The sequence below is a fragment of the Trachypithecus francoisi genome, unplaced genomic scaffold (assembly GCF_009764315.1).
Source record: "Trachypithecus francoisi isolate TF-2019V2 unplaced genomic scaffold, Tfra_2.0 Lachesis_group13, whole genome shotgun sequence".
In the NCBI taxonomy this organism is placed as follows: Eukaryota; Metazoa; Chordata; class Mammalia; order Primates; family Cercopithecidae; genus Trachypithecus; species Trachypithecus francoisi.
Genome location: NW_022681458.1, coordinates 9574016 through 9592137, shown reverse-complemented (window position 1 = coordinate 9592137; position 18122 = coordinate 9574016). Strand labels below are relative to the sequence as shown.

Here is an 18122-nt window from a genome sequence, read left to right as displayed (position 1 = left end):
GACAGTTTACCGGCTGTGTGTGGCCTTGGACAAGCTGGTGAACCTCCCCAAGCCTCAGTGTTCTCATCTGTAAAGCGAGAATATTAATACCTTTTGCATCAGGTCTTGTGAGGATCAAATGAAACAATCCATGTCAAGTTCCAGGCAGACTCAATGCTTGTCAGCTGTTTTTAACACCGCCCTTGCGGTCTAGAGGCAGACGGGCCTGACTGGTCTAGAGGCAAGCCGAAGTCTGCTGGAATGGAGGTTCCTCATGTGTTGCCTGGCCAGAATTAGAGAGAGCCAAGGCCGGGGGCTGGCCCGGATGGAGCGGGGATGGAAAGCAGCTGGCGGAGAAGTAGAGCACCCTCAGTGGGGAAAGGAGGGGTGGGAGGAGCCTAGAGACAGGCTGGTCCCAGGCCACACTTTGGGTAGCAGCAGCCTGGGAGTTTTTCCTGAGGTTTTTTCCGTGAGAACTTTGAGATTCATCTAAACAGTATTTCAGAACATAGACAGTATATTGAATAGGTTTTTTTTTTTTTTTTTTCTTTAAGACATTCCTGCTGACATGTAAGAAAATCCCTTCACTGGGTCAGGGGTGTATCCACTCCTGGAGTGGTGGTTTCTCCTTAACTAGCCCATCCTCACTCACTCCAGGTTGGGGCAGGGACATATCCTGCCTTGGTCCCTAGGTCTTTTGTTCCGCTTTGCACCTTGTCTCCTAAGCACACTCATAGGACCCTCTGTTTGGAAGGGGCCGTGATTTCGGTTACCTTCTTCCTCTTCTCCATATGAAGCACGGTGTCTGTGGTGCTGCTATAACACTGGGTTCCTCTCCCTCTAATCTCATGGAAGCTTTCTGCTGTCTTCACTTCCTGTCCCTCTGAGCCTCCAGGTCTTCTCATACTGGGTGTGTTAAATATTTCGATAAGTCCTGCTTTTCCTAGGGCAACTTTGCCATCATCTCCACATTTCTTGTTGTTTTTGCTTAGAGTACAGAAAAAGTTTAAGCAGGTAAATGGAGTGGCAAAAGCAAGAGACTGGGAGAATTGGGGAAGTAAAGGTTGTTCAGGTTCTCCGACTTCTGTCATATCATTATTTAATGAACTGGTCTGGTTGTGAAACCAGCTGTCATACCCTGGCTGCATTTTTGTGAACGGGAAAATGAATGTAGAGGGAGACTTTTCCGCATCACGGTGAGCCCTCAAGGATCCCGGACCTGCTTCCATCTGCATCCCAGGCACGCGCTCAGGAGGAAAGCTGCACACGTGGCCAGGGAGCACCTCATGCTGCCCGGCCTGGTCACCTCAGTCCACCCTCGCTCTCCCATGTGGAGTGTTTTTCGCTTATTTTCACAAAGAGTGAGATTTACAATTCAGTGTTCTGAGAAGGTGTCTCAAATTTAAACTACTTATAGAAGCCTTATAATTATTTCAAGTGGAAGGCACACTGGATACTTTCACTTGTCATGTGTGAAACCACCTGAACACATTCTGCCCTGCATTCTATCTGTGAGAATCTGAGTTTTCAAATGCACTTAGTGGTCACCCTTAGTTTTGTTTTCAGGCCAGTTACTTAGAATCTGGTTTGTCTGGAGTATTATGTATCGAAAGCCTCCAGTTAAGCATCTTGTAATGTCATAAGGTCACCAAGCTGCCATGGGGAAGCTTCGCATTAGGACATCTAAATTCATCTCAGCTCAAGCGCCTTTTTTATGAGGCGTTCTTAATTTCTTGAAGTAATCAGTTATCACTGAGCTCTAACATTAGTAATCTGATGCATTCTGCTCTAGTACATAAAGACCAGTAATTTTAGTCAAATTCCTACAACAATGGTATTTAAGACCCACCCTAATGAGGCATTTATTCTTGGGTATTTCTTTATTCATCACTCCCTTACTTCACAAAGTAGATTTTAAAATATGTCGTTTTGTTTGGAATTCACAAGCAGCTCAGACAAGCTAGCACAGTGGCTGGCACCCTTGTGGCCCAGTGCACCCAGCACCTCGCCAGGCTTGCGTTGAGAGAGGCTAGCAGAATTCTTTCCCTGAGTGGGGCACAGTGGGTCACGCCTGTAATCCCAGCACTTTAGGAGGCTAAGGTGGGAGGATTGCTTGAGGCCAGGATTTAGAGGCTATAGTGAGCTGTGATCGAACCACTGCACTCCAGCATGAGCTACGGAGCAAGAACCTGTCTCTTAAAGAAATGCAGGGAGAACTGATGGCAGCAGTGGCTCCTCTCCCAGCTGGAAGGCCTAAGCTGGCATTCTCAGAGGGTGCCTCTTGGCCTCACCTCTGGGTTTGCCCATTATAAAAAGTCCAGATACGTCCTCAGAGTTGTTTTCATCTGCCTGGCACTGACTGAGAAAGTGGAGCAAGCGCCTGCTATCAGCAAGCGTCATTTCTCTGCTTAACATTTCCCACCACAGGTAGTGGGCTCCTCTGCCTGCAAGTGTTGCCGGGAACGGTTGAATGATGCTCTGGCTTCTTTGTTAAGCTGCACTTCCCACCTCAACTAGTGCAGCTTAGTTTGCTTCCTCTTCTCCACTCCTGAGCCCTAAGGATCCACTCCTGAGCCCTAAGGATGCCTCTGTTCCCTTTTCGCTGGTATCAGTATCAGTGTTTCTCAGAAACCATGGCAGTGACTTGTTTATATCTACACAGTATCATGGCGTTCCAAAAGCAGAGAATTTAAGAAATTTCTTCCATCAGTAAGTTATGATTTTAAAGGAGGCAGCTAGGTGATCCCATTTACTAGCTAGAGAAAATGAGGCACTGACAAGAATCATGTCTTTCTGAATTAGAACCTTGGTACAAAACTTTTTAAACCAAGAACCATCGATTTGGTAATGATTTTCACCTCAGTTTTCTTACATCTATGCATTTTACATTAAAGTAATAATAGCATTTGCCTGCATGTTGCACTAGAGAAACTGAGGCAGCAGAAGCCAACTGTCCTTGTTGTGAGCAGCTCGGCGGCGGGCCCTGGCTCTGCCCCAGGCCCCTGCTCACACTGCGATGCTGCAATTCAAGATAACTTTTATTAATGGGCAGCAAATATTAGGACCAAATGCAGAAACTGTCCTGTGTTTCTGAAGTTAGGGAGGACTATCAATTCTCAACAAATTTAATTATAAAGTACTGTTTTTTTTTTTTTTTTTTGAGATGTAGTCTTACTCTGTCGCCCTGGCTAGAGTGCAGTGGTGCAATCTCGGCTCACTGCAACCTCCGCCTCCCGGGTTCAAGCGATTCTTCTGCCCAGCCTCCCGAGTAGCTGGTTCTATAGGTGTGTGCCACCATGCCCAGCTAATTTTTGTATTTTTAGTAAAGATGGGGTTTCACCATATTGGCCAGGCTGGTCTCAAACGCCTGACCTCATAATCCGCCTGCCTCGGCCTCCCAGAGTACTGGGATTATAGGCGTGAGCCACCAAGCCCGGCCTATAAAGTACTTTAAATTAAAAAACAGCTTTGTTTTCATTAAAAAAAAAAAAAAAAAAACAGGCCAGGCACAGTGACTCACACCTGTAGTCCCAGCACTTTGGGAGGCCAAGGCAGGTGGATCACCTGAGGTTGGGAGTTCGAGACCAGCCTGACCAACATGGAGAAACCCCCGTCTCTACTAAAAATACAAAATTAGTAGTGGCGCATGCCTGCAATCCCAGCTACTCGGGAGGCTGAGGCAAGAGAATCACTGGAACCCAGGAGGCAGAGGTTGCGGTGAGCCGAGATCACGCCATTGCACTCCAGCCTGGGCAACAAGAGCAAAACTCTGTCATAAAAAAGTTAATTAATTAATTAATTAATTAAACCAAAATGAAGCCAGGTACAGTGACTCACGCCTATAACTCTAGCTACTCGGAGGCTGAGGCAGAAGATCGCTTGAGCCAGGAGTTCAAGTCCAGTCTGAGCAATATAGCAGAACTCCATCTCAAAAAAAAAATTTTTTGTTGTTGTTTAATTAGAATACAACAAAATGAGCCAGGCACAGTGGCTCATGCCTGCAATCCCAGCACTTTGAGAGGCTGAGATGGGTGGATCACTTGAGCTCAAGAGTTTGAGACCAGCCAGGGCAACATGGAAAAACCATGTCTCTACCAAAAATAGGAAAATTAGCCAGGCGTACTGGTACATGCCTATAATCCCAGCTACTTGGGCGGCTGAGGTAGGAGGATCACTGGAGCCTGGGAAGTTGAGGCTGCAGTGGGGCCCTTGATGACACCACTGCCATCCAGCCTGGGAGACAGAGCAAGAGACCCTGTCTCAAACAATAATAATAATAAATTAAATAAAATGGAATAAATAAATGGATCTCTTACTAACTTTAACTTGTGATTGAGATGTGTTGTTTGCTAGTCTTTGTATGTATAAGTTGAGTTGCAAGTAAATGCATCTTACATACGTACTTGTCCAGGATAAAGAAACACTTTTGCTGGCGCTGACTGAAGTCAGCCGTTGACTGTGTGTTTGTCATTGAAATGGAATGTGGACGTTTGCTTTGTTTCTTCATGTTTCGTATTCCCTCCTGGCAGGGAAGTGGGGTCTCACCAATACGTTGGTGAAACTGTGATTCCAGTGCCCATTTCCAGCTGGGGCCTCTGAAGCTCCGTCCCCTGGAGAAGAGATGAAAGACTATTCTGTGCCCAGAGCTCCCTGCCACTCACTCAGACAACAGAGCTGCTGCTTTGGTTCACAAGGAACACTCTTTTTCCTAAAATTCATCATCAAATGTACACACACGCTTTGATCACTGAGATGCTGCTATTTTGGTAAAGTACTCTAAGTCAGGGCAACAACCTAAATCTTACGTAACCGTCCCAGAGTTGACCTGGGGTAGGGCCTCACATACAGGATTACCTTTAAGGAATTTCAGGACAGCGGGTGTGCTAGCACTTGGCAGAGCGGCCAGCTCAGGTGTAGCAGCAGGAGAAGGTGGCTGCCCTCCCCATAGGACTTGAATCCCAAGTAGAGCTTAAATCACAGGTAACTGTGAGCCTGGGCCCTGGGTGGGGCAAGAGTGGATTCTCCATTTGTGATTAGACAAGAGAAGAGGAGAGAGAGAGACGAGACTCTGAACTTCAGATGCCACTACAGCCCTCCCTCCCTTTACTCTCTGTGCCCCGTTCAACTCAATCGCAGCCAGGCAACAGGAACCCAAGCTGTCCAGCCTGTACCTCCTCAGAAACAGGCTTCTTCTACGGGGCCCCAAGAGGCCAAGTCAGAAAGACCTGGGCTGAAAGGGGCTGCCCCCAGCTTAAAGTCCAAACTCCTAGACTCAGAGCAGGGCTACTGCTGTGGATTTGTCACCTCTCTGGGCCCTGTTTCCACACCAGGAAAATCCACACCACGCCATTGTGAAAGTTAACATGTAAAGTGCTATGGAAAGGTAAGGTGGGTTCCTTAATTATTCTATGACAAGGAGCATCAAATAAATGCCCCCCAATGCAAGCTAGCAGGAGTGGCATCTGCTCAGCAGCCCCTTCCCTGAGTAAGATGGTACTGATTATTGGAAAAGGCTCTGATTGATCTGGGGCCTGCCTCTTATTCTGCTGGTGCAGGCCTGCCTTTGGGGACAGCCTAGAGTAAGTTGAATCCTGTTTTCTTAGGACAGCCCATCTAGTGATGGCAGGTGGCACTGACTGTGCGGTTAAGAGAGACTGGAGAGACGGGGCAGCTTCCCCCAGCACAGCCCTACCCAGGGGCAGCCCTAGGACAGGCAGCATTACATTTCAGGGCCCAGTTGCCAGCCACACCCCACCCTCCAGGCCCAGGAGGTTGAGCCTTCATAATCCCTTGGAAACTGACTTGGGCACATCCAACTCACCAAAGACCAGAACATCCTGAATGACTAGAAGTTAGTCGGAAATGAAGACAGGTACTCATTTTTGCAGAATAGAGCTTTCTCTTCCTGTTGGCAAGTGTCAAGGAGCCAATTATAGTCATTAGATTGTTGGGTGGGCCAGGAGTCAAAGGGAAGGACTGGCTAGATGATCTTAGGGAACATTGTCACCAGGAGATGATGGCCTGCCCTCCCTCTGTACCCCCCAAACCACTCCACACTTGGCTGCCACTTTCCTCCAGGGCCCCTCCTTCCCCCTTTTCCCTCCATAGCCAGCAGCTTCCCTCTTTCTGAGTTAATATTTATATTGCTGTTTGTAATTTAACCTGCAAATGACAGTCTAAGGTCGGCCGGAAGCTTTGGCAGGGACGAGGAGGGAGCAGTGCACACCCCCCGTGACTGTGTGTGCCGCTCGGTCGGCATTCGAGTGTACAGAGCCTTGTGACATCTCACGTATGCTAGTTTTTTTATTTTTAACTCTTCGTTTTTAATTCAAGATCGGAACATTTCCATCACTCAAGGATCCCTCGTAGAAGGATCCCTTTTACAGCCACTGCCATTTCCTCCTTAACACCTGGCAATCACTCATCTGTTCTCCATTTCTATAATTTTGTCATTTCCAGAATGTTATCGAAATGGAATCATATAGTATGCAGCCACTGAGGACTGGCTTTTTTCACCAGCATCATTCTCTGGAGATCCATCCAGGCTTGTGTATATCAGTAGTTCCTTTTCTTTCTGAGGAGTATTCTGTGGTATGTATGTACCACATTTGTTTACCTGTTATCTTGTTGAAGGGCATCTATTGTTTCCAGTTTGGGGCTATTATGAATAAAGCTGCCATGAAACATTTGTATACAGATTTTTGTATGCCAACAAGCTTTTATTTCTCTGGGATAAATGCCCAGGAGTATAATTGCTGGTTCTATATAGTTGCATGTTTACCTCTTTAAGAAATTGCCGAAATGTAGCTGTATGTTTAGCTTTTTTTTTTTTTTTTTTTTGACACTGAGTCTTGCTCTGTCAACTTGGCTGGAGTGTAGTGGCATGATCTTGGCTCACTGCAACCTCCGCCTTTCAGTTTCAAACGATTCTCCTGCCTCAGCCTCCCAAGTAACTGGGATTACAGATGCCCACCACCACGCCCAGCTAATTTTTGTGTTTTTAGTAGAGACAGAATGTCACCATTTTGGCCAAGCTGGTCTTGACCTCCTGACCTCATGATCCACCCGCCTCAGCCTCCCAAAGTGGTGGGATTACAGGTGTGAGCCACCGAGCCCGGCCCCAGGATGTTTAGCTTTTTAAGAAATTGCCAAAATGTTTTCCAGAGGACCTGCATTATTTTACATTTCCACCAGGAATGTATGAGTGATCTAGTTTCTCTGCATCTTTGCCAGCCTTTTGCTTTCTCTTTTTTTTTTTTTTTTTTTTGAGACAGGGCCTCACTCTGTCACCCACGCTGGAGTGCAATGGCGCAGTCTCAGCTCACTGCAACCCCTGCCCCCTGGGTTCAAGCGATTCTCCTGCCTCAGCCTCCAAAGTAGTTGGGATTACAGGCATGTGCAACCAGGCCCAGCTAATTTTTGTATTTTTAGTAGAGACGGGGGTTTTGCCATGCTGGCCAGGCTGGTCTCAAACTCCTGATTCAAGTGATTCACTCGCCTTGGCCTTCCAAAGTGCTGGGATTACAGGCATGAGCCACTGCACCCGGCCTGTTTTTGCCATTCAAAGAGGCATGTAGTGATATCTCATTGTGGTTTTAATTTGCATTTCCTTAATGGCTAATGATATTGAACATCTTTTCATGTGCTTATTGCCATCTGTATATTCTCCCTGGTGAAATGTCTCTTCATGTCTTTTGCCCATTTTCTAATTAGATTTTTTGGGTATTTTTGAATGTTGAGTTTTGAGTTCTTTATTTATTTTTGATACTAGTCTTCTGCTGGATATATAGTTTCCAAATACTTTCTCCCTGTCTATAGCTTTCCTTTTCATCTTCTTAACCGGGTCTTTTCACTGAGCAACTTTTTAAATTTTTTGATGAAATTCAGTTTATCAGTTTTTTCCTTTTATGAGTTGTTCTAAAAATGTGTTACTTTTACATTTAAGTCCATGATTCATTTTGAGTTGATTTTTATATAAAATATGAGAATTAGATTGAAGTTCAGTTTTTTTCCTACAAATGTTCAATTTCTCCAGCACTATTTGTTGAAAGAACTGTCCTTTCTCATTGAATTTATTTTGTACCTTAGTCTAAAACCCACAGGAGGCCGGGCGCGGTGGCTCAAGCCTGTAATCCCAGCACTTTGGGAGGCCAAGACAGGTGGATCACGAGGTCAGGAGATCGAGACCATCCTGGCTAACATGGTGAAACCCCGTCTCTACTAAAAAAAAAAAAAAAAAAAAAAAAAAAAACTAGCCGGGCGAGGTGGCGGGCGCCTGTAGTCCCAGCTACTCAGGAGGCTGAGGCAGGAGAATGGCGTAAACCCGGGAGGCGGAGCTTGCAGTGAGCTGAGATCCGGCCATTGCACTCCAGCCCGGGCGACAGAGCAAGACTCCGTCTCAAAAATAAAAAATAAAAAATAAAAAAACCCACAGGACATACTTGTGTAGGTCTGTTTTGGAGTTCTCTGTTCCATTCCATTGATCTATGTGTCTGTCCCTCTACCAGTAGCATACAATCTGGACTACTATAGCTTGAAATCATGTAGATTGATTCTTCCCATATTGTTCTTCTTTTTCAAAATTGTCTTAGTGTGTTCAATTTTCTTTCTTTTTTTTTTTTTTTCTTTTTTTTTGAGACAGAGTCTCGCTCTGTCACCCAGGCTGGAGTGCAGTAGTGCAGTCTCGGCTCACTGCAAGCTCTGCCTCCCGGTTTACGCCATTCTCCTGCCTCAGCCTCCCGAGTAGCTGGGACTACAGGCACCTGCCGCCATGCCCGGCTAATTTTTTTTTTTTTTTTTTTTTTTTTTTTTAGTAGAGACATGGTTTCACCATGTTAGTTAGCCAGGATGGTCTCAATCTCCTGACCTCGTGATCCGCCCACCTCAGCCTCCCAAAGTGCTGGGATTATAGGCATGAGCCACCACACCCGCCAACGTGTTCAATATTCTTTGCCCTTTCCATATAGATTTTAGAATAATCTTACTTATGACTACAAAATGTCTTGCTGGGACTTTGATAGAAATTCCATTACCCCTGTAAATCAATATGGGGAGAACTATGTTGAGTCTTCTTGATTCATGAACGAGGTGTGGTTCTGTATTTATTTGAACTTTTTATTTCTTTTTTCTTTTTTTTTTTTTTTTGAGACAGAGTTTTGCCCTTTTTGCCCAAGCTGGAGTGCAGTGGCGTGATCTCTGCTCGCTTCAACCTCCGCCTCCCGGGTTCAAATGATCCTCCTACTTCAGTCTCCGAGTAGCTGGGATTACAGGCACCCACCAGCACACCCGGTTAATTTTGTATTTTTAGTGGAGACAGGTTTTCACCATATTGGCCAGGCTGGTCTTGAACTCCTGACCTCAGGTGATCCGCCCGCCTCAGCCTCCCAAAGTGCTGAGATTACAGGCGTGTGCCACTGTGCCCAGCAGATTTCTTTTTTTTTTTTTTTTTTTTTTTTTTGTTTTGAGACAGAGTCTTGCTCTGTAGCTCAGGCTGGAGTGCAGTGGCGCGATCTCGACCTCGGCTCACTGCAAGCTCCACCTCCAGGGCTCACGCCATTCTCCTGCCTCAGCCTCCTGAGTAGCTGGGACTACAGGCGCCCGCTACCCGCGCCCGGCTAATTTTTTGTATTTTTAGTAGAGATGGGGTTTCACTGTGATCTCAATCTCCTGACCTCGTGATCCACCCGCCTTGGCCTCCCAAAGTGCTGGGATTACAAGCGTGAGCCACCGCGTCCTGCTGACAGATTTCTTTCATTAGAGTTTTGTAGTTCTCAGCATACAAATGTTGTACGTGTTTTGTTAGATTTATGCTTATTTCTCTTTTTTTGAGCAATTGTAAATGGCATTATATTTTTAATTTCAATGTTTGTGTGTTCCTTACTAGTATATAGAAATTGATTTTATATGTTTTTCTTGTATCCTGTGAGCTTTTTGAACTCATTACTTCTAGGAGGGTTTTTGTGTGTGTGTATGTGGTTTCTTTGTAGATTCCTTATTTCTACACAAACAGTCATATTATGTGCAAATAGGGATCATTTTTCTTCCTTTTCTCATCTGTATGGCTTTTATTTGCTTTGTTTGCCTCGTTGGGACTCCTTGCAGGGACTCCTTCTAATTACTGCCAAGTTTGAGTAGAATTCCAGGTTCCACGCTTGGCATGGTTGACAACAGTTGATGGGGGGTCCTGGATCCCCACTACGCCTCCACTAATGCCTCCCTGCCTAGAAGGGACAAGAGTACCCCGTCACTCACTGCGCCCCACATGGCTCCTCTGACACCACCCCAGGAAGGATGTGAGGGGCATCTGGTCACTGCCAAGTGTGGGGAGAAGTCTAGGCTCCCACCTGGTCTTCACTTACATGGTGGGGTAGGGGCCTCACTGCCCACCAAGGATAAAACTGCTGTCTACTCAGCCTTCTCTGGTATCACCACCTGGGGTGTTGGGGTGTGCAGCCCAGCCTGGTGAGGGTATAGCTGAGGCTCCTGAGGCCCTTGCTGGCACAGGTGGGAGTGTAGCTACCATGTTTTCTGCAGTGTTTATTTCCTAAAATGTTCCTGTCCTGCCAGCCTTCCCCTGTCCCGATCCTTTGGCTAAAGGAAGCAGGCTTTGGAGGACTTTCTTGTTTTCACCATTGACATTTCTGGTTGTTGGTTTCTTGGGCTCCAAATGTGGCATATATGAAACGAAAAGAGAACCCAGGCAGCCTGGGTAACCTGGCAAACCCTCATCTGTACAAAAAAGTACAAAAATTAGCCAGGTCTGGTGGCGTACACCTGTAGTTCCAGCTACTTGGGAGGCCGAAAAGGGAGGATTGCTTGAGCCCAGGAGGTCAAGGGCACAATGAACTGTGATCATGCCACTGCACTGCAGCCTGGGTGACAAGAGTGAGACCCTATCTCAAAAAAGAAAAGAGAACCCAGGGAAGTCACCAGCTGTCATCCTTGGGTCTCAAGGCCCCTAGGCAGTCTGCCTTCTTCTCTCCATCTTTCAGGGTCACCTTATGTTTCTTTTATAGGTAGTGTCCAGTGTTTTTGGTTGTACGCAGTGTGAGGAATGTGGAAAGGAACATCCACTCCGTCCTCCCAGAAGCAGGACAGTGCTGCCCTTTGTGCTGAGTCTTGTTACTTACTGGCTGTAAACTTTCTTGAGACGAGCAAACCTATTCTAGAGTTTCCCATCCCCCATAAGGCCTGTGTATATGAAGGTGCTTAATAGTGACTGACTGACTGACTGTTCATATGGTGCCTTGACCTCACAGAGAGATAAGTTCTGAGAACTGTGATTAGGAGAGACTTTAAAGAGCCTTCTAGAACCTCCGCACACCTAAGCAATGGAGGCTCCCAGCTTCCTGAAGAGGCTGGTTAGCCTTGTCCCTTTTGTCTTCATGGAGAGGTTGGGAACAGAGGCAGACTACCCCTGAGCCCCTTGGAATATAAGCCTTCAAGTTGCGGTGGTTGGCTGAGGCCTTCTTGTTTCATGACAACTACACGTTCTGGGGAGCCACCCCTTGGGAGCTTGTGGCAGGGTGTCCACAGCATTCATCCCATGTCTCCTGAAATAGGAGGACCATGACATCATGGAAGCCGATCTGGACAAAGACGAACTGATCCAGCCCCAGCTCGGAGAACTCTCAGGAGAGAAGCTTCTGGCCACGGAGTACCTGGGGGTAAGTGCCACACGAAGGGTGGGGGTCTTGAAACAAAGGCCAGATGGACGTTGATGGGTTTCGTGTTTTCAGTGACACAGAGGGCTTAGTTTGGTTTGTTACCATACTGTGTTTATGAGAAGGTCCATGTTAGCCAGTCTTCTCTCAGTGGCCCTGAAATGCACTGTGGCCCTAGCTGCCTGTCACAAGTAGACAGGTATATGGAGTGGGGAAAGATATAACTAAAAGGCACATGCCAGGGGCCTTTGGAACATCAGAAGGTATGCCTGACCCCAGTAGCAATCGCCTACCATCCCACTTTTTAATTTCTGCATGCCTTTAGTATTGGAAGGGAATACTGAGGTAGACTTGGAAGTCATTGGCGCAGAGGTGTTGGCTGAAACCATCATAGCCCATGAGGTTACCCACTGAAGCACAGTGTGAAGAGAGAGTGGGGACTGAGCAAGGAGGGGCATTCCAGCAGTCAGGATGGGAGAAAGGAGGGGACCCAAGAAGGCCAGAAAGTGAGTAGTCGCAGAGTCCTCAGGAGAACTGAAGAGGGTCGTGGAAACAGAAGGGAGGGGTGTTTCAGGATGGAGCCAGTGGTCAGTGCAAGCATCCAAGAGGCCTGTGGAGTCACCATCTGGGATGGGGCCTTAAGCTGACCTCTGAGAGCTCCAATTGGCTTGGATGCTCAGCCAGCTGCAGAACCACTGGCTTACGACCCACCAGCTAAACAGGGCAGGGTGTGAGTCGGGAGGAAGCAGCCACTCCTCAGGAGAGGATAGCAGTGCCAGGGCCCGCAGGTATCTCAGAGAGCAGGTGGGGGAACCAGGTGGGATGCTGGAGTGTAAGGGTCTGGAAGGGAGGAGCAATTGCCGAGAACCAAGACCAATTCAGACTGAAACCCTGTGTGCGACAGCTGAGCACATATGGTAGAAGAGTCACGAAAAGAGACTCCTAGAACTTTGAAGCTGGCGGTTGCTTCGGTCAGTTGTTTGGACCCCAAAGTCTCCTCATAGCCAGCAGGTTGTTGTTGGAGAAGAAGAGTGGAACCAGTGTCTCAACAATTGACTGGCATAGCCAGAGCCTTGGGAAGGAGAAAGACAATGCATGCAGGTGGCCTGAGCCTTTATGGGAGCAGGTGGAAGCAGAAAGTGCCTGCCAGGTCCCATTGCCACCCCCCAGTCAGACCCCCAGTACCTCCCCAGAACACTGGGCCGCCTGGTCACTTGACCCTCATGTCTTCCTCATCGTCTGTGGAACTTCAGGAGTGCTAAGCTGGAGGGCAGTGCATGGTGGTGGGACTTCAGGTTGGAGAGACAGCCACAGTCCAGATCATGTGACTTTGTAGGTCATGGCAAGGGTTTTGGATTTTATTCTACGACAGCTAGGACGCCACTGGAGGTGAGAGCAAGGAAGTGACTTGGTTTGACTCATGTTCTAACATATCCACTATATTTTCACTCTGTGAAGAAAGGGATGTGACTGATGGAGGCTGGAGGGCAGGGAACCACCGCGACCCCTTTCAGGGTTAGGAGCTGCTGAGCCAGTACCTGCCATTCGAGGATCAAAGGAGTCTAATTGGCTGTGGAGCTGTTTACATTAGGTCGAGCAGGGAGGTGCTCAGGAAAAGTCAGAATTGCACCCATCAAGGTTCCAAGTTGTTGATGGAAGCCTAAGGCATGACTAGGCCTGTGTCTCCCTTTGGAAGAATGCTGGCTTTGTCAGAGACGCGGCTCCATGTGATAGGATAGAAGCATCTACAAGACACTTCTGCTTCACGGGCAGGCGGTGAGGAAAACAGGAGGCAAATCGCTGGGGCTTCCTCAGAGGGCACATGGTGATACCTGTTGAGACCGCGGTGCATGTACCCCTGACCACACTGCTGCACAGGCAGACATGCAGGCACGTAAACGTGAGCAAGGATGCCCATTTGCAGCCAGGTCAGACAGAAGCTTCAGTACAGTGCTCAGTTAATATTTTAGAGGACCTCTCCCCAGTGAAATGCCATGGGCGAGATCTTCTGTTGATATGGTAAACATCTTCAACAACAACAAAAAAGCAAGGTGCAGAACGTGATGAGACTGCAAGTTTAATCATGCAGATTGGTGAGGCGCAAAGGCACAGAGCTTTCAGATCAGTCAGTAACCCCAGTTTAATGGCATCTGGAAATGATACCATCTTACCATGATACGCAGTTCCAAACCTCCTAAATGTTTATGGATGACCCTTTTACTAGAAGGAAACTGTGGATGGAGATGTGAGTACTGAGAAACACAGAATCCGCTGTGTAGATGGGAAGACCCAGTACAATTTGGTATTTCCCATGGCTGCAGTAACAAAGCATCTTTAACTGCAGACTTAAGGCAGCAGAAATTTATTCTGTCTTAGTGTTGAAAGGCAGAAATCCAAAATCAAGATATCGTTAGGGCTGAGTTCCCCACAAGGACCCTGTGGGAGGACCCTTCTTGCCTCTTCCAGCTTCTGGTAGCCCCAGACCATCCTTGGCTTGTGGCTGCGACCTGCCAATCTCTGGCTGCCTTCACATGGCGTTCCCCTCTTCTGTTTTTTGTAAGGACACTTGTCCCCCGGGTGACCGAGAATGAGTTCTTCATCTCAAGGGTCCTTATTACATCTACAAGGGTCTTTTTTCCAAGTAAACTCATTCACAGTTTCCAGGGGTCAGGACATGGGCATAGCTTTTGGGGGCCACCATTCAGCTGACCACACCGGGTCCCCATAGGATCTCATGAATATTTTGATTAGAAAATGTAATGTGGCGCAGTAAGCGCTGAGGCCGGACGCGTGCTCCCAGCACTGCCCCCGTTCATGGGCATCCCCCACCGCCCTGTCACTCGGTCTTGTGATCTGACATTGCCAGCCTGCCAGCCTCTGTGTGCCAGGTTGGGGATCTCAGAAGATGGGATCCCACCTTGCCATGCCCTTGCTCTTGTGGTGCATGAAAGGCCTGTACTTCACATTTTTGTTCCGTTTTGTGTGTGTGCCAAGCTGAGGAGCTCTGACCAAGATAGAACACGTTTCACTGGAAAATATGTGCCTGAAAGTCATGATCCAGGCCCCTTGTTCTGATGTACTGGGTACATTGCAGATGTTTCAAGATGAGTCTAAAGATGTTGGCTTTTTGAAACATTCCATCAGAAAATTATATTCAAAAAGCTTTGATTGAACCTGTGTCATCTGCCCAACACAGCGGAATGCCGAAGAGGCTTAGGACACAGCTGTTACCTTCAAGAAGTTTACAGAAGGCGTCAAACAGATAAAACTGCTCTTGCTGAGTGGTGTAGATAACAGCTAGGAGTGGTCAGTGGCCGGCAGGTGTGATCCTGCAGAGTGAGGGCCTGTCCCAGACCACCGAATCTGGGTTAAGGATAGAGTCTAGGCCCTACACTATACCTCCTGACCATAATCCCAGGAACCAATCATGGTGCACGCCAGTAATTTAAAAACCAGCCAGCAGCTTGCGGGTAGGGGTGGAGGTGCGACTGGAGCATCCGCCAGAGTGTTCAGGGATGAGAGAAAGCTAGTCCCAGGATCCTGGACCAGTAGTCCACCCCTTCCCTGCAGGGCCACACTGCTAGTCCCCACCCTCCAAGTCTCCCACACAGCTCCTCTGCTCTGCAGAGCACAGGCTATGAAAATGCTGAAGAGCACGGCAGTCTCAGAAAGCTAGTGACAGAGAACAGGTCACTCTTCCGAGGCTTGCAGGAGAGTAGCAATGGCCCCGTGAGATGGGATGCTTACTCATAATTCTAGTGAAGCCCTGTGCTGTGTTCTCCCATAGGCTGTGAACGTCAGAGTTCAAGACTGCTGACTTTCCTCCTGCTTCTCCTGCCTCTAGTATTTGTGAAATTTTTAGTGCCATGCATACTGTGCTGAGTAATCAACAATGCCTCTGGCCGGGCACGGTGGCTGACGTGTGTGATCCAACACTTTGAGAGACGAGGTAGGAGGATTGCTTGAGCTCAGGAGTTCAGGACCAGCCTGGGCAATGTAGGGAAACCTTGTCTTTACTAAAATTTTTTAAAAATTAGCCAGGTATGGTGGCATGCACCTGTGGTCCCAGCTACTCGGGAGGCTGAGGTGGTAGGATCACCTGAGCCCAGGAGACGGAGGCTGCAGGGAGCTGTGATTGCACCATGCACTCCAGCCTTGGAGTGCAAAAATAAATAAATAAATTATTATTGTAAAAATAAATAAATACAAATACACATAGAAAACAATTCTTCCTAATAAGAATGCTCTGACTTAAATAGCCCCATCACCTGAGTTAAAGGATATAGACATTTATGACAGAATCATGGAATCCCAATTTTTTTTGCTTTTATTTCAAAGTGACCTTTAACAGTAATAGGCAGATCTCAGATTAATTCAGCACATGCCATGGGCCAAGTCCTGTGCTGACTGCTTCACACGACTCCATTTGACTGAATCCTCCCAACAAACTTACGAGGCATCTTCCACTAGTATCTGCATTTTATAGAGGAGGACACTGAGGCTGAGAAAGGCTGAGTTGCTTCCAGGCGTTACCTGAGCCCACCTGCCTTTTACCACTCAGTCGGGCCGCCTTGCAGCAGCACTGGCCATTGTCAGGTGAGTGGATTCTGTACTTGCAAGCTGAGAGACCTCCAACCTGTGTAATATATCCGTAATTACTATGTGATCTATGTTTTCTTTTTTTTTTTTTTTGAGACAGAGTCTCGCTCTGTCACCCAGGCTGGAGTGCTGTGGCCGGATCTCAGCTCACTGCAAGCTCCGCCTCCCGGGTTCACGCCATTCTCCTGCCCCAGCCTCCCGGGTAGTCGGGACTACAGGCGCCGCCACCTCGCCCGGCTAGTTTTTTGTAGTTTTTTTTTTTTTTTTTTTTTTTTTGAGACGGAGTCTTGCTCTGTCACCCAGGCTGGAGTGCAGTGGCCGGATCTCAGCTCACTGCAAGCTCCGCCTCCCGGTTCACGCCATTCTCCCGCCTCAGCCTCCGGAGTAGCTGGGACTACAGGCGCCGCCACCTCGCCCGGCTAGTTTTTTGTATTTTTTGTAGAGACGGGGTTTCACCGTGTTAGCCAGGATGGTCTCGATCTCCTGACCTCGTGATCCACCCGTCTCGGCCTCCCAAAGTGCTGGGATTACAGGCTTGAGCCACCGCGCCCGGCCTGTTTTTTGTAGTTTTTAGTAGAGACGGGGTTTCACCGTGTTAGCCAGGATGGTCTCGATCTCCTGACCTCGTGATCCGCCCGTCTCGGCCTCCCAAAGTGCTGGGATTACAGGCTTGAGCCACCGCGCCCGGCCGATCTATGTTTTCATCACAGACTCAGTTTTGGGGGAATGCCTATTGTGAATGCGAATTGCTCCCTTTCCACACTTCCTTTCCCTCCATCAAGTGAGAACCCAGATTCATTTAGTTTTCCTAAGAATCCCCAAAAGGGCTGGTTAAAGTGCAGGTTCCTGGCCCCACCTCTAGAGAATCTGAGGCTGTGGCAGTACCCCAGGAGTGGGCATTTTTATTTTACCCTGAAGTGGTTCTGAAGCAGGAGTCTGGGCCCTGGAGACTTGGCCCATTTGGACAGAACTCAGGGTGTTAATGGAGCTGCCTCCAGCCTGTCTTCTGTAGCATGGCACTGTGCAGAACTGAGGCCCTCCTAGGCTGGGCTCAGGCCAGGGCGAGCACCTAGAGATAGGAGAGGGCCCTGGAATCCTGCTGTCCCCTGTCCTGCTGTGCCTAGAGGGGCAGAAGCATGAGCGGGCCTTGAGATCTCCTGCCCCTCTCTACTCACAACAAAAACCAAAACTAGAGGAGAAAAGGCCTGTATTTCCAAATGTTACTTTTAGGTTTTTTTTTTCATATATGTCTCCACTTTGGGGCATTTCCTAATCCCTTTTCAGTCAATTATTCCTGCCCCACGTGACTGTAATGGTTGAAGAGCCATTGCCTCTGCTTATTAGGGGATTTGTTGGAACTGACTCAATGTCTATGTTGTTGTTGTTGTTGTTGTTGTTGTTGTTTTGAGACAGAGTCTCGCTCTGTTGCCCCAGCTGGAGTGCAGTGGCGCAATCTCGGCTCATTGCAACCTCCGCCTCCCGGGTTCAAGGATTCTCCTGCCTCAGCCTCCTGAGTAGCTGGGATTGCAGGCATACGCCACCACACCTGGCTAATTTTTGTATTCTTAGTAGAGATGGGGTTTCACCGTGTTGGTCAGGCTGGTCTCGAACTCCTGACCTCATGAGCCACCGCACCCGGCCTCAATATCTATATTCTTGTACGTTAAAACACAACCAGACAAGCAGGGAAAAATCCCAAACCCCAAAATATCCTGAATCCTTTTCGTTTGCCATTTGTTTCTTATTCTTTATACAAAAGCAATGTATGCTTATTCTAAAAAGTCAAAGTAAACAGAACATAAAGACCAGGTTACTCTACCTACCCAGAGATAATCACTATCTCTTGTTATCTTTCCTTATCAGTTAGGATTGGGCTGAGGT

At 47.8% G+C, this 18122-nt stretch overlaps 1 protein-coding gene across 2 annotated transcripts in view; it reads left to right on the top strand.

Moving 5' to 3' along the window:
• The window catches only part of ARMC9 (armadillo repeat containing 9), a 188546-nt gene that overhangs the window by 131211 nt on the left and 39213 nt on the right, over positions 1–18122 (top strand). For both annotated transcript variants that reach the window (XM_033229873.1, XM_033229874.1), the window contains exon 20: positions 11541–11645. In XM_033229873.1, coding sequence (XP_033085764.1) covers positions 11541–11645 — 105 coding nt within the window. The remainder of the gene's footprint in view (positions 1–11540; positions 11646–18122) is intronic.